This window comes from Crocodylus siamensis, chromosome 5 (genome assembly GCF_052110815.1).
Source record: "Crocodylus siamensis isolate JL-2025a chromosome 5, ASM5211081v1, whole genome shotgun sequence".
Lineage (NCBI taxonomy): Eukaryota > Metazoa > Chordata > Crocodylia > Crocodylidae > Crocodylus > Crocodylus siamensis.
The window spans coordinates 124,953,707-124,977,425 of NC_143399.1; the positions used below are offsets into that span (position 1 = coordinate 124,953,707).

The 23,719-nt window shown below is 38.2% G+C and overlaps 1 protein-coding gene across 7 annotated transcripts in view; it reads right to left on the minus strand.

Annotated features, from left to right (window-relative positions):
- BBS9 (Bardet-Biedl syndrome 9) overlaps positions 1-23,719 on the minus strand; it is a 482,129-nt gene that overhangs the window by 424,990 nt on the left and 33,420 nt on the right. For all 7 annotated transcript variants that reach the window (XM_090050217.1, XM_090050216.1, XM_090050215.1 and 4 more), the window contains one exon: positions 912-1,086. In XM_090050217.1, coding sequence (XP_089906343.1) covers positions 912-1,086 — 175 coding nt within the window. The remainder of the gene's footprint in view (positions 1-911; positions 1,087-23,719) is intronic.

A 23,719-nucleotide genomic window follows, 5' to 3' on the forward strand; every position in this document is an offset into this window, starting at 1 on the left:
CCAGAGGAAATGCTATCAGGACATGTTGAAGGCATACCTCAAGAAAATGGATGCTGACATCAAGAGCTGGGAGAAGCTGACTGCTAACCAACTCCAATGGTGCCACAACCTCAACCGAGTGGCAGCCCACTTTGAGGTAAAGCATCTTGCCATCAAAGCAGAGAGGAGAGAGCAGAGGAAGAGAGAGGACAGAAACCACAGCATACAGCCTACTCTGCCTTGAAGAAAGAACTGCAGCTTTTGCAGATGAATCTCTGGCTCAAAGATGGGACTCTGAAGTCCCCTCAAGACCCATCAATTTCCTTTCCTCCATCTTTAAATCAAGGGCTTGTCAATGAGTAGGACCTCCAGTTGTTTTTGTTTATTTGTAATGCTTCTTGCATTAGTACATAAACTCAAATACCGTATATGTATATACATACACACAAAACGTATATGTTCTCAGGAAGAAGACTGGACAATGCTCTGAGAGAAAGTGTGTACACACACACACACACACACACACACACACACATCCCCTGGCTGCCCAATCTTCTCCCTGAGAACATTACTAAGGCTTCTGATATTGCTTCTCCATACTATGTTTTTAGCCAGGTCCCCTGACTCTACTTATCTCTAGATTTTTGTCTCAATCTCCTGGTAATTACTATAAGGCAAATTTATACCTCTCCAGATTAATACACAAGTGCTCAAAGCTGTAATAAAAGCAGTCAGCTGGCAACTTAAATCTTGTTATGGTTTTTTTCCCCTCTTGCATGGAGAAATGTGGTACAACAGTAATAAAAGCAAATAAAATGTTAGTGTGATACTTATACTTTCACAGAACATACGTATTTCCATTTGGTCAACTTATACATTCTATGATAGCAGCCACAAAAAAGCCCCACACAATAATTAACGTGTATACATACTTGTAGCTCTCAACCTGCCGAGAGGAAGATACTGTAATGAAAGAATCCGTTCGAGAGCTGTAAGTTAATGGACCAGGCAGAAGAAAGCCAGGAAGAAATCGTCCAAAAGCATAACTTTCTTGTTCAAACAACATAAGCATTCCATCCATGGACTGTATGCATATCAAATCTCGACCTATATGAAATTGAAACAAAGCAATGTTAATCAGCCATTTATTTTTTGAGTAAACACTTAGGCCTGAATTTTTATATACTTTAAGTATAAAGGAACACCCATTTACCATTGGCAGTATAAAGCTGCTTTAAAATGGGCACAAGTGTAATTTACTTCCAATATAATGACCTTTTGCACTGTCAAAGCTATCTAAGGAACCCTTATTGTAACTAAGGCTTAGGTTTCAAGTTACATTTAGCTAATAGACCACTTACGACTCAAAACAGAATAGAATGAAGTCTTAAAACCCAAACAAATCTATGGAAAAACATCCATTAACTTAATGAACCCATGACTTCACCCAGAATGTTCAAAGTTAAAGCGAATGCTCTACTACCAATATTTATATTGGCCCAATTAGGACTCTACACAATGGAATGACTGGGAATAAAAAGAGGGAAAAGAAAGTGGCTAATTAGAGAGCAAAGAACATCCATAGTGCAAATGAAACAAAGCCAGATTCAGTGACTCCACTGCCCCAATGTACTGACTTTTCTAGTGTTCTAACCCCCCCACACCTTTTGAATCCTAATCCTCTGAAATAGGAGCGTTATCTATGTAGTTCTCAAAAGACCAAGGAGTTAAGCTTATAGAATAATAAAGCTTGTTTATTCAGAGAGCAGTGCCCAGCCTACTGTTGTGCTGTTCCCTTCAGTTGCCTCCTCAAATCCCAAGGCAAATGTAACTACTTATACATAACACTCTTAAAGGTATCCACACATCTTCCCACTTTACATGCAACATATCCCTTGTAATGGAAGTTAGTTCAACCCATCATTAAAGCACACTTTAACAGGCCTCTACTAGTCTTTGTGTTGGCTTTTCAGCTCTAAGTGATCTTCTCAAATTCTCTGCATTCTCATTCCGTACTGGTTCAGTTCTTGTTTGGTTTCCTTGTTCAGATGTCTCTACTTCTGTGTGATTTTCAATCTCCTCTGCCATTTCTTGTTGCTTTGTTGTTAGCCGTTTCCTTTGGTGAATCTCATGATGCTGCTTCTTTTTTACCCTTTTACAAGCTTAAAGTGTCATCTGCTCCTTCTTAACACGGGTCCTTCCGGTATGATAACTTTATAGGATCTGGAAACTACTTGATGGGAAACTTGTGCTTTTTGTTTCCATGTTCGTTCATCTGAAATAAGCGCCATATCTTTGTTGTGCAGTTGTAGTAACTCCCTGGAACCCTTCTCATAGTACCATTTTTGTTTGAGTTTGTTGATTTTTTTTAATGGTTTCATGTCTTGCTTTTCATTCTGATGAGCATCATCCACAAGGTTTGGCAGCCTGGTTTTGAGTTACCTGAGCTGGGGACAATTTAAGAGTAACGGGTAAACATCCATGTGTGAATCTGGCTTTTTTTCCCAATTTCTTCACTATTTGTACTCCATCTTCCACCAGGCCATTGGATTGTGGGTATTTAGGACTTAAAGTGTTGTGATGGAATCCATATTTGTTTGCAAACTCTTTAAACTCAAGATAGTTGAACTGAGGTCTCACAGTTTGTGGAATCCCATGTCTAGCAAAAATCTATTTGATGCAAGTTATGACATGGTTTGCTGCTTTACTTTTGAGCCATGAAATTTCAAGACAGTGAGAATAATAATCAAGCACCAATACATAATTTTTTCCTGCATGCATAAGTTAATGCCCACTTGATACCACAGAGCTCCATGACCATCATGGGCTCTTTTCTTTGCACTGATCTAGCCACATTGTACAAGCCTTTTACATTATCTTCACTGTCATTATTTATGTTGAGCCAGTGTAGAGCACCCCCTGCTCTCCTCTTGCATTTTGAAATGCCTAGATCCCCCTCATGTATTCTGTTTAACATCTTTCTTTAGCACTGCTGGAACAGTAAATCATGAGTCTTTGAACAAAATGCCATCTGGTATTGACAGCTCTTCCGTGAACTGAGAGTAGTGGTTATGTATATGTTTTCCAAGCCACCCAGCACAAATAGCTGTTATCACTTTTTGCAATGTGGTGTCCTGAGCAGTAGCTTCTGCAAGTAGTGCCCACATTTTATCTGTGACAGGAATCATTCTTTTAATTAGAGTTAACATGTACTATGTCTGAGTCAGGAATCCTGCTGCTGAAATGCCTCAGAAACCACTGTGGGCTGCATAAAATGGGTCCATGGGCCAGATTCAGCTGGAAATGCATAAGGTTGCTGACCTGAACTAAGCTACTAGAAAGCTGGAATGAAATGAGTGTAGCTGTATTTTTATTTATTTTTGTATTTATTTCCAAAAATAATAAAAAGAGTCATTGTTTTTAAGCTAGAGAAGTATGTTTTATTAATTTTGGAAATAAAAATAAAAATAAATAAAAATACAGCTACACTCATTTCATCCCAGCTTTCTAGTAGCTTAGTTCAGGTCAGCAACCTATGCACTGCCAGCTGAATCTGGCCTATGAAGTCATTTTATGCAGCCCACAGTGGCTTCCGAGGCATCTCAGCAGCAGGAGGGCTTTGCCCAGGCAGTGTGGAGAAGCAATGGTAGTAGCAGCATGGACCAAGTTAGAAGAGGCTCAGAGCTAAGCTCCTTTAAAGGTATCCCACCCCCAGATGAAAAAAGTGTTGCCGACCCCTGAACTAGCCCATGAACTATGGAAACAGACAGTGTCATAAGACTACCATTAACCTCACACTGATGAGCTTTTTCCATACCTTACATCCACAAACCTTTGTTGTATGTTTTAAGGAGGATCAAAAAAGTCAGCACTTAGATAGAGAGTAACACCTGAAAGGCATAGGCATGGCTACAAGAGAGGCCACAAATGCTGTTCATAAGGTAATTGGTGCCCTGAGGCACTAAAAGGGGTAAATTTAGTGCCCAAGGGGTAAGGCTAAAGTGAAGTAGGGCTTACTCTGGGGCAGCCTCCCTAAATACTATAAAAGTTCCACCAAGGCATGGCAAGCAAGGTAAAAAGGGAGGGTACCCCAAGGAGCCAGAGTGGGACAGAAGTCACATGGCCATCAGGGAGCCTGGTCCTTCTATGGTGTGTGGGGGATGGAATAGGATAAAATACAGGATTAAAAGTTTGAAGTGGACTAACACTAAAAATAAACAAGCAAAACTTTTTTAAAGTTACCAGTAATTTAACTTTTAACAAAATCTAATTTAACTGCCAATCTCTAAATGTAGATTTCCAAGTAAAACGTTTTATTTAAACAAACCTCTACAAAAACTATAAAATTAGTCAGTATTGTATAACACAGAACATTTTCTTTATCTCCCAAAGTGTAAAAGATTTTGGTAGATGATTTTACTGACCACTGATGTAAAACACATTCTTCTTATCCAAGTGCTTTAATAAGGCAGAAATAGCACTTTGTTTTAACAAAATCATAAATCAATGCATAGAAAAGAATTTCCTTCAACCTTTTGAAAAATGCCATTCCCCTTATTAAACATGAAACAGAATGAAACAGTCCATTAATCAAGAGTCTACAGTGACTTCTAAAGGAAGCTTAGCTAAGCTAACAATGAAAGCTAATCTGCTAAAGTTAAATCATGTAAAGATCTATACAGATCACCTACATTTTGCAAAAAAGTATTTGCAACATGGAAACCATTAAAGCACTGTTTAAAAGCCGACTAACATTTTGCCAGCTAGCGAAATCAGCCAAACTAGTGCCTTTTATTACGTACTCTACAATTGAAAGTAATAAAGATCATATATATCATATCAGCAGCATTTACGTCACTGGCTACTAGATTCACTGACAACTTCAATTTGATTATTAAATTCCGTCAAGTTTTATCTGTAACGTTTTAAACCTTGTTTCAGGTTCTAAACAGCCAATCTCTAAATGTAGATTTTTAAGTAAAACATTTTATTTAAGCAAACCTCTTCAAAAACTGTAACATTAGTCAGTCTTATATAAGACAGAACACATGCTTTATCTCCCAAAGTGTAAAAAAATGTGGTGCATGATTTTAGATAGATGTAAAATGCACCTATCTTATCCAAGTGCTTTAGCAAGGCAGAAATAATACTTTGCTAATCTTTCCTGTTACTTTGGTAGGTAAGAGTCATACATCTTTTTAGGAAATGCAAATTCTTTAACTGTGTTAACAGTTAAAAAATAAATAAAATGAAAGCTTCCTATTACCAAATTCAATCCTTTTAATAGAATTATGGATTTAACATGTACATATCTTGAAGTGTTTTCTAAATGAGCCGACTGTTTTAGAGTTACAATTTTCCTTATGTTTTCTTACACTAAAACACATGTTTTTTAAATTATAAATCAGGGTTTTTTAATTATAAGAAAGGCTTCTGTTCAACCTAGGTTTTATTGTTTATAAAATGAGAAACATATTTTATGTTATATACACATACACCTACCACATGTGGAAAGCCAAGCTTCATTTGAAAATGTGTACAAAATAATTTTATTAAGGAACCTTACTGGTCATTTGACCTCTTATGTACTATTTACATGGCTCAAAAGATCAAATGTCGCACTGTATGGTGTTCAGGAGATTAAATCTATCACTGAACACAGTAAAAATAAACTTTTCATTTGTTGCTTAAAGGCCAAGAATTTCTGAAGCACTAGCCAAGATCACACAAATGATTTCACCAACATATGATTCTGAAATTAGTCAATGGAAATGACATACAAGTAGTTTTATGCAATGTTTAAACAAAAATAAAACAAGGACCATGGATCAGATTTTTTTTTTTTAAGGTTAATATTAAGGGTCTAACTAAATTTTGAATTTGTTGGTCTGGTAATTTAAAAAGCTGATGGCATCCTTAACTGATATTTCAGCAAAAAATTAAACAGCATTTATTACAATTCTAAAAAGCAGTCGGGTAAGTCTGAGCCAAAATATGAGAACTGGATTCAGTCCTCTCTTGGTCAGTGAAAACTTAGTAAGTTCCCTGTAAACTTCTTAGTCACTTCTGCCTCAGATAAAGGTTTGAACCAGATCAAGTACGGATCAAGGTTTCAACCAGTGTTGAGAGAGCGAGAGAGAGACAGAGACAGAGAGGGAGAGAGACTTAATGCTAATGGCTGTACCATGAACTGCATAGTATCTCTAGTTTGTGAATGGCTACTACTGAAAAAGTAAACTTCTTATCTCCAACCTCTTCTTTCTACTTCTGACCTTGATATCATTTAGAAACTGATAAGCTATCTCCTCAGCAAGTCAGAGATACTATCCATGCAAGCACTCTTTGATATATTCCCCAGCCTTTGCTGTTGTTGATCAGAAAATACTATCTTACTAGAAAGACTTCTGCCCTCATCCTGCCCATCAGCCAGGGCCATCCCGGGGGGGGGGAACGGGGCGACTGCCCCATGCCCCACACTTTGGGGGGCCCTACAGAGCCAGACAGAGCAGCCGCATCCAGCTACTTGCTACCCCCCTCCCACCTTCCCGCCACTGCCAGTAGTAGTTTTTTCAGATCCAGGCCACATGGGATTGGGGCTGAAACAGGGTCTTGCACGGGCAGATTTGCCTCAGGCCCCACACCCTGGTTGGGTCTGCTCTGCCATCAGCTATAACAGAAGTGTTCTTAGCATGGATTTTCCCCTCTGAAATATCCTAAACAGATGTAGGCTATTGCTCTTCCAAACAGAGTCCCTAGATTTCAGCCCTATTAGTCTCTTCCATTCTGCATCCATTGGAGGCCACAAGGAAAGATCGCGAGATGCTGTGTTATGCTTATAAAACGTAACTTCAACTTTCAAATTGCAAACAACAGTATAATCCAGACAATCCAATGTCTGAAAGAAGAAAGGCTCTTCCGACAAATTATCTAAAAGAGTTTAGAACTCAAAGCTGTGATAACACCTCAGGAAAAGACAGCTACCCCTTTGAAAGTACTCCACCCTAAAGAAATTTTTTTTTAAAAAAAAAAAGATTAAAATCTACTTATAGTCTATTAAAGACCAAGAGCATCTTTCACATTTGGCTGGTTGAAATCTAGTTCCTTGTAGACCAGTGGTGCTCAACCTTCTGGCCCTGCAAGCTGAAAGTTATGCTCAGGCCTGCACTGCCCCATCCCATATGCCCAGATCAGGCTTCATGCTGCCTCTGCTCTGCCTGATCTAGTATGCAAGGCCACAGCCTGTGGGGTTCCCAGAAATCTATCAATTGGGGAGCAGCAATTAACACTGTCACAGCTCCCCCTCACCAAATTTTTGGACCAGGAAGGAGTCCTGCAGGCCAAACCTGAGCACCCCAAGTACAGACAAGAAAGCCCAAGGCTGAAGCAATTCAATCTTCTCAAGTTAGTCTAAATTGCATAACTTTAACCAAGAAGGAAGTGAACAGACATTCACTTTTGATTCCAGAAATGCAGCTACACACCTGTAGCAGGAACAGACAAGTTGGGCCAAGGCTAGCCTGCCTGCCCTGCAAGGGGCAGGGGGTTATGGGAAAGACTCAAAGCATCCTGGGATACTGGGGGACTGTGAATTAACTGAAATCTGGAGAGGATCTAGGACAGAAGTTCAATAAACCAATTTAATCTAGATCAGTTAAGGCTGATACTTCATCCATTCAGGTTTATTTTAAACTGGTTTCAGCCATTTTGAAAGCAGTTTATGTGCACTGAACTTCTGTCATGTTACAGATTTAAACTGGTTTCTGATCACTTATATCAGTTTGTGTATAATTTCTGTCCCTAGCCTTAAGGATCAAGAGAGTCTCTTTCATGTTTGACTGGTCAGAAGCTACTTCCTTACCTTTTAAAATGTTGACATGATGAGTTATTCATGGTTTTGTCATCTCAGAACTGAATTACTGCATTCTATATATTATATATAATCTCTCTCCCACCTAATAAGAAACAAACAACACCGCACCTCATCAAGCTGCAGAATAAATTCACAACTCTCTCTTCCGAGCTTTAAGAAGCTAGCTAGTAGTATCACAGATGAGACTCTCTCAGTGACCTCATTCACTGGCCCCTCAGAGCGCAAAATTCAATCCCCTAATTTTCTTCTCCTCAGCCCTGCTGCAAGCTTATTACAAGTGTATTTTCCAGGAAACAAAACTGAACAATCTTGCCATTTCCACTCTGGTCTCTATGGCTCCATTTTGGGTTATTCCAAGAAAGAAAAGGAAAACCTCAGGAAGTTTCACTCGTCTTCCTCATTGCTCAATCCAGGGCAAGAGGAATCAAATATATATTTAAATTTGGCCTGAAATATTTCTTTAGCCATAGTAATAGATTAAGTTTGACTTTTGGATGTATGTTTCTTCTATCTTTATCCAGTGCTTATTGTAAATTGGTGTTATCCAATACACCAGATTGCTAAATTGGCCTGTCATTATAGTAGTATTTAATGCATGGAACCATCAGTCCCCACTTTTGCTGAAGTCTTTGGAAAGAACTTTTTAATCTAGGTTTCTTATTTCCCTAAACAAATTTATCACAGTGTGCTACTAATCTAAGAGATCTGTTGGCACTATAAGCAGTAGAATTTAGAATAAATAATAATCTGAATTAGAATATTCCAACTACTCAATTTTACCTAACCATTAAGTTTCATAAATTTTGATCAATTTTCTAAAGTATTTTGGTTCTTTCAATCAAAGGTATATAACTGGAACAGTACAAGTCCTCCAAATATAGACAAACTGGAGAGAGTACAACAAGATAACGAAAATGCTTAGGGGGCTATGGAACATGACTTAGGAGAAGAGGCTCGGGGAATTGGGCTTAGTCTGCATAAGAGAAGACTGAGAGGGGATTTAATAGCAGCCTTCAACTACCTGAAGGGTGGTTCCAAAGACGGTGGAGCTAGACTGTTCTCAGTGGTGGTAGATGACAGAACAAGGAGCAATGGTCTCAAGTTGCAGCAAGAAAGGTTTAGGTTAGATATTAGCAAAAACTCTCTCACTAGAAGGGTAGGTAAAGCACTGGAACTGGCTACCCAGAGCGGTTGTGGAATCTATCCTTGGAGGTTTTTAAGACCCAGCTAGATAAAGCTTTGGCTGGGATGAGATTGTTGGGATGGTCCTGCTTTGAGCAGGCTGTTGGACTAAATGACTTCTTGAGGTCCCTTCCAACCCTAATTTTCTATGATTTCTATTTTTTAGTATTCTTTCTGAAGTATTTTAAAGTGTTAGCTATAAATATAAATGGGTATCTTTTTTGCAAAACAAAAGTTTGTCCATTTTTCAAGACATATTTCCTTAAAGATTAAGTGTTGCGATACTGACTCAGGCTTTAACATTACATTAACAGTAAAATATATATTCCAGCAGGCTTATGGTAACTACAAAAGTGAAACTAGCAATATAAGCAAATTCAGTGAGAATTGTTTACCTTTTCAATAGCTTTGTTACTTCCTTATACTTGTTATAAATAAAATATTTTTTAAAAATAAATCTCTACTAAAATATAGAAAAGCCAAGCAAAATGGCAGGATATTAGAAGCAAAATTTATTTTTTTTAAACTTTATTTTAAACAAAGCGTTGCTAAATTGCAATACAAATTATATCAATCTCTGTGTATGTTGCAACTCTATTCTTTGAAATGTTGTAGATGTGACCAATAATTCATTCAATGTCACTAAACTGAGAAACTAGAAAACATATTGCAGCATAAAATATGTTTTCCTACAAGGAAAAGAGTATTTTACATATATTCCTAAAATAAATCAGTAAAACACCAAGGCTTCATTTTAATTAACGCATTATTTATGTGTCTGTCACACCATTCTCACACCATCCTACAGTAGGCAGCAACAACATTGATAAGGCTGCTTTAGTTGCAGTGATAGATTAAAACACAGGTCTTTACTGTTCAAAAAGATGTTAGGCTAAGTAGCAATAAGATTTGATCTCATAAGTGATGAAGTATAAAATTTACTTGTCAATTTATTGCATCATGACACTAAAAAAATCACTAAGTTAAAACAAGATTTATTAAACACTCTTGCATATATGCATATATCTAATGGCAAACGGGGACAGTATATTTATCCTTATTGTTCACAAATGTACCCCTACATACAAAAATTATCGTTGCTGGAGCATTTCATGTTATTACAGTAATAAATATTTATTAAAACGATCATTGCAGATATACCATATTAACTTGAACCCATCTATGAATTTAATATGACACTTCCCAATAACTCAATCTGACCCCTCCAGTTTACATATGGAAAATTATAAATGTGTTGGAATTCTCCATGTATAGACTCTAATTAGTGGAAGGTCATCTTAAATTTGTCCTCTCTGCCACTGGTGTGGCAGAGGGCAAGGGGCTAGACCCCTGCCCCTACCCCACTATGTGGCCTCCCCCCCATGGCTGTGCATGTTTCCCCCTGCCATTTGCCACCCCCCCTCACCATGTGCTCCCCCTTTGCCTGCGACTGCCCCCTGCAACCTGCCCCAAGGTGCATATGACCTACATGCCCCACCCCGCACCATGCCTGTAAGCAGAGCTCAGGCACCACCTGCCCCAGCCCAGTATTCAAATCCAAGAAAAGTCTTCCCCACGCCAAGAATTAAGAAACTTCACCTTGTGTTTGAATAAATACAGCAAGTACTTCAGTGCAATCAGAACAGATATTAAACTATATTTAATTCAGTCGTAGTAAAATGGATGTTTTGGTATATTTAGGGCTTGATCCAGCAGTATTTGAGTCAGTGGCAACTCCAACTGACTTCAACAGCACAACACCAGGTAGTAAATGACAATTAAACCTTTGGTTTGTCATTCTTGCATTCTCTCTGTTATTCACATGACATCTATTTTAAAATTTGTGTTTGTAACTGCCTTGTTTTATTTAAATTTCAATTGTTAAAATTACTATACGTAAAGCAAAATTAAATAGTTCATATAAAATTAAAGTTTTTTTCATTTTCCAACTTTTTATGGTTCATCTCGTTTCCCTTGGCCATTTGTTTTTAATGTGCAACCAGTGAATAGGGTTTTTATGTTTCACTTTAAAATGCAGTCTTCCAAAATTTAAGCCAGAAATGTCCATTTCAAAAAAGCTCACTGCAGCTAGCTGGCTTTGCCAGTGACATATTTATAAAGTGAAAATGTAACCCATAGTGTTTTCTGCAGATCAGATGGAACTACTTAGTGTACTATGAATACACTTTGCAGAGTTTCAGCAGCCTGTGCCTCAAGAGGAATCTCCTTCAGCCAGCAAGTGTTACTTTTAAGCATTAGTTCAGCTACTGTTGTTTTGCAGATCTCATTATTATAATGGGATATGAATACACTTACTTCACACTTCATATTTTTTATTTTTATTTTTTAAAGAAACCAAATTTTTTTTTAAAGTTAACACAAAGCCAAAATAAGAAGTTGGGTGGTGGCTCTCTGAAATAAGATTTTAATTAACGTTATTTTGGATCTCAAGTTTTTGCATGTTAATAATTTCCTGTGCTCTCAGCATTCTCTCTGGCACCAAAGCATTTTCATAAAAAAAATTAATGCAATATGTAATCACAAAGCCTGAGCACCATGTGAAATTCATTAATGCAACCTGCAGCAGCAAAAGCAATACATTATACAAATCAGAATAAACTTATCTTTTTTATTTCTTTTAAGACCAGCAAATAACTCCACAACCATGAAAATGTTAATCAAAACCTCCAGTCAAAGTACGTATATGAAAAGAATAGCAGTGAAAATAAGAATAATTGCTATAAGAGGTGCATTCTGCACCCCTACCCCCCAAAGATAACACTGAATCTAAGGGCACAAGAACATTTTCATTTAGTTTTATATGCCTTAAATTACATAGGCAACAGTCAACCTACACTGAGAAAACGGAGCAATACAGTATACAGGTAACTATAGCCACACTTTCCAACAGGCTGGAAGACTGCAGTGACCTGCCCTGGCATGAGAAAACAGGATTATTTTTATCGTTGAGTTCCTCTCCTCCCCAATTTCTCTCTGAATGGAGTGTACTAAGTTGCTTCCTGTTCAAGAGCTCAACTCACAGCTGGGTGCATCTCCTGAAGCAAAATAAGCGTGGGACAATCAGGAACTGCTCCTGACTAATGGAAAAACCATTTGAAAGTATGTTAAAGCACTGCTTAAAGCAACCTCGATCTAATAAAAAACAAGTCTTAGGTTACTTCCCTAGCTGAAAACAGGAAATGTGTGTCAGTGTGCATTCTAAAAGACTACCAGGTAGACTAACTTGGTGGTCTAGTAACAGCACAATGCACCATCACAAAGGAGATCTGCATCAAGGACTTCAGCTAGCTCCTTTCATTCCTGACCAGCAGGGGCTAACTCCACTGCCAAGGCAGAGCTCTAAGCACACAGGAGGAAGGGGGAAAATGCTTTATATCACTGACCAAGAATAGCCCAACATTATTCTTAAGCATAACCAACAATCTCTTAGACAGTGCAAGGAACAATATACACAGGCTCTGGTAGGAGTTATACTGGAGTGCACCTCTGCTAGGAATATAGATTACTGAAGTGTGGGCCATTAAGCAGGCAGAGAATGGAATGAAAAGGAAAGGAATGTAAAGAAAATCTCTATATAGAAAGAGAAATCTAACATTTTCTTGCCTACTCTGAGAGAGGGGGCCTAGAGACTGCATCTCCTGCTCCCTGGCCAAGTGCCATAACCACTAGATTGTTAGGCTAAAAAGGAAGACTCTCCTACTTCCACAACAGGGGGAAATAGAATCCAAAATGTTGTGTATAATTGCCGCTACATAGAAGTAAATGGTATATAATCAAAGAGCTCATTAAAAGCCATTTATAATGTATTGTCTTAAGGTAGAAATAAAAATAAGAAATACAGGATTTTAATATTCTAACAAAGACGCCTATGATTAGAAACACATCATACAGTGTGGCTAGACAGAAACAAAATGGAAGAAATAGATAAATCACTGTAACATTGCCTGCTATTACTATCTAGGCCTGATATAAGGAACTAATAGATGTTTGGTAGCCAAAATTAAAGGCTTTGGTGGATTACAACTGAAACAAAAAAGGCACCATCACCATGGGTCTCCTTGCTGGCAGTCTGAGCAGAAAAGCCACGGATTTAACATGCAATTTGTTATTTCATGTGGTCAGACTGGGCAGGAAGCGTATTACCTGAAATTACACATGCTTATTAATGTAACCCAGCCTTGGAAAGTACCTCTGCCCATACACCCAAAATCAGTTATTGTTTTTGATGGGTGAGGGAGATTTCATGCATTTTGTCATCATCAATCACCAAGTTAAAGGGCATGTAAGTACATTTAATTTTGAGACAGCAGTTTTGCAAGACTGCTGTAACCCGTATCATTCCTTAGTCCACCATCTTTCATTTATTTGTGTTACTTTCATATCACTGAATCATGCTTAGTATAAGATTATCAGCTCTTCTAGACATGAACCATGTCATATTTGTTTACTTTGCAAAACTCCTGGTATACTTTAGACAATGAAAACATTAATTACTATTGTTAGTATTGTCGTTCTGTTGCTACAGACACACTACTTCAGCAGAGTCCTCCTCTGCATCACCTTTCCAAAGCACCGCATACATAATTTAAGTTAAAGTCATCAGTGACATGTCAGCAAGAAAACCAAGTCCTAAAAATTTCTTCAAGAAATTAAAATTAAATTCCTTGAATCAATTAACATTCTTAAGAAATTATAAAAGGAATTATAAAAGATACATAGGAATTATAAAAGATACATAACAATATTCTAAGATTCCAGTAGTCAAAAACAAATTAGTATTCAAGATTTGCAATACTCTATCTGTATCACTTCCACCAGTTTCAAAGGATAGAACATGGGTTCATTAGAGGCAGGTCCTGTCAGACCAACCTGGTCACCTTCTAAGACCAGGTCACCAAATCCCTGGATGCAGGTGTCACAGTGGATATAGTCTTTCTGGACTTTAGGAAGGCCTGCGACACGGCCTCTCACCCCATTTTCATTAAAAAAAACTAGGAGACTGGTGTCGATGCCTACATAGTCAAATGGATCACTAACTGCCTGGAGGGCCACACTCAGAGAGTGGTGGTGGATGGGTCATTTTCGACCTGGAGGGGTATGGGCAGTGGGGTTCCCCAGGGCTCGGTCCTCGGGCCCACACTGTTTAACATCTTCATCAGCGACTTGGCCAAAGGGGTAAAATGCACCCTGTTCAAATTTGCTGATGACACTAAGATGTGGGCAGAAGTGGGCATGCTAGAAGGGAGGAATAGGCTGCAATCAGACCTAGACAGGTTACAGGGGTGGGTGGATGAGAACAGGATGGGTTTCAACACTGACAAGTGCAGCGTACTGAACCAGCAGCAGACCTACACACTGGGGAACTCCCTTCTCATCAGTGCAGAGGCACAGGATCTTGGAGTCATTACTGAAGCCAATGTGAACATGGGCCAACAGAGTGGGGATGCAGTCAGGAAGGCCAGTCACACCTTGTTATGCATCCACAGATGCATCTCAAGCAGGTCCAAGGAGGTGATCCTCTCCCTCTATGCGACACTGGTCAGGTCACAGCTGCATCCATTTCTGGATGCCGCACTTCAGGAGGGATGTGGACAATGTGGAGAGGGTCCAGAGGAGGGCCACCCGCATGATCAAGAGTCAGCAGGGCAAGCCCTATGAGGAGAGGCTACAGGACCTGTACCTGTTCAGCCTCCAAAAGAGAAGGCTGAGGGGGGATCTTGTGGCCTGTTATAAACTAGTCAGGGGGGATCAGCAGGCACTGTTCCCCCGAGCACCGCCAGGAGTGACCAGGAATAACGGTCACAAGCTGGCAGAGAGTAGATTCAGACTAGATATCAGGAAGCGCTACTTCACTGTCAGGGCGGCTAAGATCTGGAACCAACTTCCAAGAGAAGTGGTGCTGGCTCCTACCCTGGGAGTCTTTAAAAGGAGGCTGGATGAACACCTGGCCAGGGTCATTTGACCCCAGTACTCTTTCCTGCCATGGCAGGGGATCAGACTTGATGACCTGCTCAGGTCCCTTCCAACCCTACCAACTATGAAACTACAACTCTTATAACTTGAAACTTTTTGAAGATTTACTGAAACTATCTTTTGTTTTAAAATAAGTAAAAAGGGCCACATCTCAAACTCTGTTGTTTGATAATCCTGCAACATGTTTCAGATCTTTTGAAGTTTTATATTGAATTGTAATCCTACCACTATCATCCAGGAAAATGATGTGTACCAGATTTTCACTTAAAAAAATATATCCGTTTTGGGTTTGCTTTGCATGATCACCCCATTACTGAAGTAAGTAAACTGTTTGTAGCAAAATATTCTTCTGAATCATTCTGTGTAAAGCAGCACTGTACTTCAGCAACCCCCCCCGCAGAAAAAAATCAATATTTAATTAGCTCTGTAAATTGACAGTAACTTAAATGTATTTTATTTAAAAAAGGAAATTTTTTCAAGACTTGTTTTTTCTTCTCCTTTTTGAGACTTGGCTGCTCATTTCCATATGCTTAGCTTCTCATGTAGTAACCCAACTTAACCCTAGTGTTTAAACAAAGTTTCTCTCAGTTAAAAGCACTGTAAAATTATCTACTTTGAAAACAATCTTGATAGCACATTTTTTAGTAGTTAAAGGTTTAACTTCATGTTCAGGTTTTACTTCCAAAAAAGTTAAGAACATAAAAAACTTCAGTTACATTTATAAATAATATTTTACTAGTGGAACTAATACTGCTGTGTCATCAGCAAAGTAAAATATTTCTCTTTCAATCCTACATTACTTCCCATAATCAGGTATTGCTTTGTGAAGAATGGACAGATATCCATGGTGCAACATCCCAAATGTACAAGGCATTCTTTATAAACAAAAAAAAATGTCACAAGAGGCATGAAAATTACCTTGTTTGGGTCTGCTGGATTTTATTTATAAAACCCCTAAACTTTTCATAAAAGCTTTCCCTTGGAAAAAAATTGTATCAAAAACAGAAAAGTTTTCCACCACTTTCAGCCACTACGTTTTTCACTAACAGAAGAACTATATATAAGGCCCAAATATGAGGAAAAATAAATAAACCTCACACAAATTTCTTGTACCAGTTGTTTCAGTTGGAGGCGGTAAGAGAGGGAGGGAGAGGAAGGAATGTTGTTATGGCTTTTCCTCTTCTTTTTCTTCCATATACTCCTTTCCTACACTCTTCCATACAGAATTGCTGCATTCATTATTCCCATTTTCTGCACATAATACTGTTCATTGACCCCAATTTTCATTACAACAAAATGAAAACTAATAGATTTGAATTCTCTATTCCAAAAGTAATCTTTCTATTAAGTCTTCCAAAATACAGGTTCTCTTTACAAAGTAAGTTAATCAAAATGCCTCCCGAACTCCCCAAACAACCTGACTGGAGTAGAACTTGCAAAAGAAAAAAAAAGGAAAGAAAAAAAGATGGTTCAGTATTACAAGAAAAGCAGTTCTACAGACTTGGATAGATGGTCACTGAAAAAATTAAGAGAAGGTGTAACAGTGTCTTTGTAAGACTTCTTTGTGGGCCCACTGAAGATAGATTTCAAAGATTTAGAAGAGAGAAGAAATATGTATTCCTAAGGGGAAAGGAAAAAACTGAAGGAACTGCAGAGAAGCAAGTAAATCTAATAGCTGTAAGTTGCTGGACCACTTGATAAGAAAACCTGTATGTAAATGATTATGTGGTACCGAAAAGTTTAAAGTAATTGAAAATCTTTTTTTTCTGTGACAGGATAACAGAATAATAAATAAATAAAATAACTGGTAACATTTCCAAACTTTAGAAGAACATTGATATAATTTATACAATTGTCTCACAGGAAATTAATGAGGAAGATTGACTGATTAGGCTGTAGTACTATAGAAAAGAATCTAGGGATCCAAGTGGGATGACGATTTAAATACTAGTCAAAGACAAACGCTACATTGGATCATCATTAAAGCCCATGATATCAAAAAACAAATGAGGTAACTATTGCTCTATGTGACACTGGTAAGTCCTTTACTGGAATACTACAAAAGGTCATATCATATTATTAATGTATAATTATCATATACATTTGGATACCACATTTTAAAGACTAATTAGAGAGCAGTATACCAGTTACCTACAGAATCTATAAAAGATTTGGAAAATAAAAATTGATCATGAAAGTTTAAAAGAATTTGACTTTCATTCTCAAAGGGCTAAATAAGCCCAAAATAATTTAAGAAACTGAAAAAGTTCTATAATAATGGAGGCAGGTATTAATCAATTTCAGTTATTGAGGACTGAGAGCCCTGACAAAAATTTAAAAGAAATGTTTTGGGTTTTTTTCTTTTAAAAAAGGTTTAGCACCAAATTCCTCAGGATCTGGAAGTTATGCACTATCTGCCAGGCTCTCTAATAAACTGCCTCTCTCAGGTAATCTCTAGTTTTCTTCATTGCATCTCCAGCCCAACCTTTCTATATGGTCTGCTCCCAAAATTCTGCACAGGACACTGCTTCTAGTGTTGGTGTTGCCCAATATTCTGGGGTGCACTGTGGTGATACAGGACATCTCAGATTATCTGTGGTTTGCTTCTCCTGACAAAGCACATTGGTTGGTTGCATAGAGGCTGCATGATTTCATTAAAAAGTTGCATTTGCCAAGAGTCACCTCTCAATCTGTTCAGGCTCTGTCATGTGTGCCATCTGTGGTTGAAGCCGGATGCTAACTCCTCACTGGGTCTAATTCCTTGTCAGCTGCATTCAGCAGCTTTGTTACCTAGTTTCTCCCATCTCTCGTCTTTTTGCCAGAGCATAGTTCTTGCTGGTTCCAGTGGTGTGGGCAATGGTATGATAGACGACAAAAAGCTATTTCTCAATGAAAGACAAGAGTGTGCTGGTTGATGTCCATAAAGCAGGTGGCAGTTGTCTGACTCTTGTTCCTGGCACTCAATGTCGACTGCTACTTTCCTCCTGATGTAAGGGGGCACTATGCCAAATAGTGCATATAGGCAAGGAACTGGGGTAGGTCTTAGGCAGCCTATTATAATTCTGCACACATTATTTAGGGCACTGCCAATATGTTTACAGGAACTTGAGCATCCCCAGGTAGTGCAGGTATATTCAGCCAGAGTAAGAAAGTGCTAAGGCAGTAGTGTGTAGGGTAGATGAATGTGCTCCCTATTTTGAATCTGCAAGCTTATGCAAAATGTTGTTTCATGTGTTGACTTTGGCTCTGGTATTCAATATGTGATTTTTGTAACTAAGTGTACAGCCCAGCATTACCCCCAAGTAGACTGGGTGTTTCTGATGTTCAAGACTCTGGTCACCCCAAGTGACATTCAGGTCTTGTTCTGCATTCTGGTTTCTCAGATGGAAAGTACAGATTTGGGTTTTGCTCAGGTTGGGTTTGAGAAAATTATTTAGGTAATAATCTGACATCTCATTCACTGCCCTCTCCAGAATCTTCTTTATATCCTCAAATTTCTTCTATTGTGTGGTAATGCAGAGATTGTTAGCATAGCTGAAACATGGCCATTTGGCTGGAAGTGGCTGATCGTTAATGTAGATGTTGAATAAAAGTGGGGTGTGCACACTGCCTGGTGGTTAGCCATTCTTTTGGAAGCTCCATCTACTTTTCTGACCATTTAATTCCACATAGAAGCACCTGTTCTCCAAGAGGCTATGGCTGGTCTGACTTAGATCTAAGTTGTCAGTACAGGTACAGTTTGTGGATCATGATACAGTGATGGAGAGTATCATATGCAGCAGATAGGTCAACAAATGCTGCACCGGGGATCAACTTCTGTTGCAAACCATCTTCAACGTGCTGTGTGCGGTTTAGTAGTTGGCCTGCACAGGATCAACCTGATCTAAAGTCTGCTTGGTCTCATGTAAGTTTGGAATCTACCACGGGTGAAATTCATTGCAGGATAAAACATTCATAGTCTGCAGGTGATGCTGAGGAGCAATATTGGTCTATAACTTTTTGGTGATAAAAGGGCTTTCCCTGGTTTGGGGTAAACTGTGATTCTTCCCTTCCTCCATACAGATGGCATTTGTTTACTCACCATTCAATTAAATAAATCAGGAGCCACTGCCTTTCAAGGGGTCCTAGGTACTGCATCATCTCAGCAAGTACGTTGTCTACTCATGCTGACTTCCCATGTTTCAACAGATCTATGCCTACTGTCAGTTTCCTCCATAGTAAATGGATGGGTTAGGCCTTTAGGTGGCTGCTTGTTAGATGATATAGTGCAGTGATGGTGTCTCTGGTGTTGCTATGCAAGTGCTTCATATTGTTGAGCACTTGTGCAACCTAGTTATCCAACTAAAAGAAGTAAAATCTATATCTTTATTTCAAAAGCCCAGGATCACTGTTTGATACGATGCTCCTCAAGTTCATGGATCCTTACAGTTTTCTATCTTTGTTCATTTTATTTATCAAAGCTACTATTTTGCTGTTTTAATTACCATTTTGCATATCTAGCATAAATGATAGACCTAACAACAGAGAGCCAAAGTGGCATCGCTGACTTCAGCAAGCTAGGATTTCACCCACTGGCTTAAGAAAGGGGAAGAGGCCAATGAGAGAGACTGTATTCACAAGGGTTTTTTTTCCCCAAACAACATGGGGCAGAGTAGGAAGAGAAGCTATGTCTTAGATGTGAGTACTGGTCCAGGGCAGGCACTGGCTCAGCTCTAGCTTCAACCCCGGGTTAGGAAGCAAAGCTGGAGCTGTGCCACCAACTGCGGGGCCAGAACGACTCCATGCAGTGTGGACAAGGCAATGTACAGCCAAGGGGAATACCACAACTGCTTCCTACCTCCAGCTTGCCCCTCCACCTTACCACTTACTATTTGCTCCAGCTCAGAGCTGTGTCAATGCTGCTTCAGCCTGGCCATGCAGGACAGGGCTGGGCCTGAGCCAAAGGCTGTCCCAAAGCTGAAGAAGGAACGTGGAGGGGAGCAGCAAGGAGAGAAAGGGGCAGGTGTCTGGCTACTGCTTTCCCCACTGTAGCAGTGGGGAATTTTAAAGATGACCTTCAACAAACTAGATTCTATACATGGAAACAACATATTTACAATTTTCCATGTACAGAATTTAAATACTGGGTGGGGGGGGGTCATCTTCATTTCAAAGTAATCTTAGATTCTGATAAATACAGTACTGCGATGGCCTCCTTTATTTGTTCACCATTCCCCTCATATTTTCAACTTACAGAAGATGTTCTAATGCCACTAGTCATAGGAGGTACTACTAATAAGCTGCTGAAATTATGCTCTGTTGGGAGGCATTAAGAAGAGATTTCTGAATTTATCCCTTGAACAAAACCACAAGAGAATAAGCTTTTGGAATAATCTCTCTTTAGCCAGAAGCAATTTAATAGGAAGGTCATAGTTAAACACCCAACTCCTTAAGCAACCTAACCAATAAATCAAAGTCAAATTTATATTGCTTCTGTATTTAAACATAGTCAATAAGAATCATTTAACCTTACAGCATAAAAACACAGCTGATAATTTTTTTCTGACTAGCACCTAATAAAATTCATTCTAGCAGAATTGTAGAAAAGTTAAGCACAGGCCACCCTTCCTATAAAGTTTCCTGTTACAAGGTTGCATGGTTTACACATATGCTGCATTTTATTATTTTAAAAAGTCTTCATTATAGCACCCTCTTTATTGTAACACTTGAACATACTTAGCCTCAGGGTCAGCACTAATAAAAGTAAAATGAATTCAATGAAGTTGCTGAAAAAAAATTCTAAGTTTGGGTTTAGCTTTGGCTTTGGGGGGGAGGGGGAGAGGAAGGGGGCAGGTTGCTTTGTTTTTGCCTGTAATCTTTCCATGCTAGACTTGTTTAAAACTTTTGCCTTTTAAAAAAAGATACTTTGTTTGTAGTACCCATGAAGGAACTTTATATAAAATCTATGAAACTCTGGAAGCCAAAGAGATTCTAGATCTTTAAAAAAACAAAAAAGCATAAAACAAAAAAACTCCCACTGTGCACGTTTGATCACTAGAGTAACTAAACTCTATAGAATACATCTACTCACATGAAGAAGCTACAAGAAAGAATGTGAATTTATTATAAATTCAATAAAAAGAATTTTGTAAATAAGCATTCATTTTGCAAAATTTAAATTATTTGTAAAAATTATTGAAAGTATGAAGTTTAATATAAGACTTATTTCACATTTATTACTCTTAAAGCTTAAAGCAGGGAAATTCAAATAAATTTTAAGCACGTGAACCCGCAGAAAATAAACATAGCCAGTATCTTCTATATCGGGTCCTACAGCGGGATGTGAGATATCAATACAGTCTTTTGCACCCTTACATGAAAAGCAAATTAATCTTTAATTAGCTTTATTTTAAAATAATAATAAAAGAGCACACAACAAAATTTCAGTACCACCTGTACCCAGTTTAATATATCATTCTTCTTCCCAAGAGAAAGTATCATAAAACCCAGTTCTCACCTAGGAAAAGCTGTCTTCTTATTATGACAAAGGATCACTGACATATTTCATAGGCACCTTAGCTAGAAGTCCAAAGGTCAGGCAATCAGAAACCAGTTTGGGAGGTGCATGATTTCAGTATCCAATTCTTGTACACATTTAAGTTTGCTCATATATTGGCTCTTCTCTTGCTTGCTCTTTGCTTTGACACAGTGACTGGATAGAATTGGTGTGTTTAAATGTTGTTGTGACAATAACTAAGCCTATCTACACCTGTAGAACCTTATAGGCGCTTATAATTTTAAAATGCTTTCTCTATTCATTGATCTATCTTCAGTGGAATTCTGTTAAACTTCCTCAGAAGACACCCATATTTCAAATTCAATATCTGTTATAACAAGATGCCATTATTTTATTTAGAGCTTTACTGACAATTTTGAGCCTGAGGGATGTATGGCCTAAGATCCAGATTGTAGCCTGTCCATGTCTGGGAATAATTAAGTATTCACATCAAGGGCAGTAAAAGGTAACTACTCCCTTACTGTACTGCATACAGACATTGTACCAGCCTAGGTGCCACAGAACCTGTAAATGCTTCCCTGGTACAAACTGATGAGAAGAGCTAGACGTAAGCAACTTGGATTCTGCCTCACTGAAATGTCAAAGAAGGCATGCTAAAAATGTCCAAAAAAATCTATTTCCTGGTTGCATTTCACTCCCAATAGCTCTAGGACACCAGTTTTTAGCCTCAAGGCACTACTGGATAGACTTGAGGCACTCCTGGATCCAGACTCAAGGCATCCCTTGGAAAATATCAGCTCTTACTTTTCCCTTTTTTTTTGTTTACAGAAAAAATAGAGCTGTTTTTCTGTTGCAAAGTACCCTCCAAGACCAAAACTACGGATTTATCTTTGACATCTCTAGGTTTATCATATCTGCAAAGCTAACAGTTTTAACACTGTATGGCATTCTGCGGCAGCTATGGAGGGGTGCCATGGCACCCAGGCTGAAATTTACTGTTAAGAAAGACAGGCTGAGAGGAGATAAAGTTAGAGCAAAGAAGTATATTGGGGCAAGACTAGGTAAAGTCTTCTTGGAGTACAAGTATGTGGGATTCCAAAATTATACAGAACAAGGGAGTGAGTTCTGAACAGATTTCAAGATATATCTTACTTCTGCATGTCAAAGAACTTCCTTGAAGTCCATTTCACCATCTGTCAAAGCATCATTTTGATGAAACTATGTAGGGAAAGCATTATAAGGCAATTATGGAGTTTTCTCCTACACTAATCCATGAATGAAACTCACTGAAGCAATTTAGAAACATATGGCCCTGACAGCATATTTAATTTTCTAATCTTCAAACCATCTGAGCTTTTCAAAATCCTGATTTTTTAAAGGCCATAATGGAAAAGGACTTACCAATTTCTGAAACGTCCCTTTGCACTCTACCCCAAAAGCAGAGATAACAGGAATGATAAATGCAGAAGTAAAGTAAAGGTATAGTAAAGCTGAAAGGCCTAATGAGATGTGTAGAACTGTTATATTCTTGTATTCCAGAGCCAATAGCTCTTTACTATCATATAATTAGCCAGTTTAAAAACAGTACAAGACCAGAAACTTCACATGTGCCTTTTCTAAAACTAAAAGACAGTCACCAAGATTTATTAGTGAGCATCTCAAACTGAATAAGTGAGGGAAGTAGAAGGTTAAATCCTTAGAGAGCTGATGTTTCCAATTATGTACAATGCCTTGATGCAAATGACAAAATTTAGAAGAATTGAGATGAGGAGAGGAAAGTCATAAACAAACAGTTGCTGTACTTCAAACAAAGATTTCCATTTTCAGCTTCAGCGGTTTAGAGATTTTCCTGAACAAGCCAGAAAACTCCAGTACCATCTCTCCTCAGACTCTCAATCATACAGATACTTGAAACACAAGACCTTTTCTGCATAATGCTGAATCTTAAGTAAGAAAAAAGTTTTCTTTTTTAACTTATTTTAAACAAATTTAAAGTTAATAACATATTGGTTATGCCACAGAAACAACACAGTTATATTTTCAGCTTACAATAGCTAGTAAAGGGAAATCCTTTCTTCCTAATGAAGAAAATAGCATGGGAGGAGACCACTTCTTTGTTTATTGTTTTAAGTAAAAACTTTAAAGCTATTTTACATAAGGTTTTATGAAGTTATATGTATACTGTAAATGGATGAACA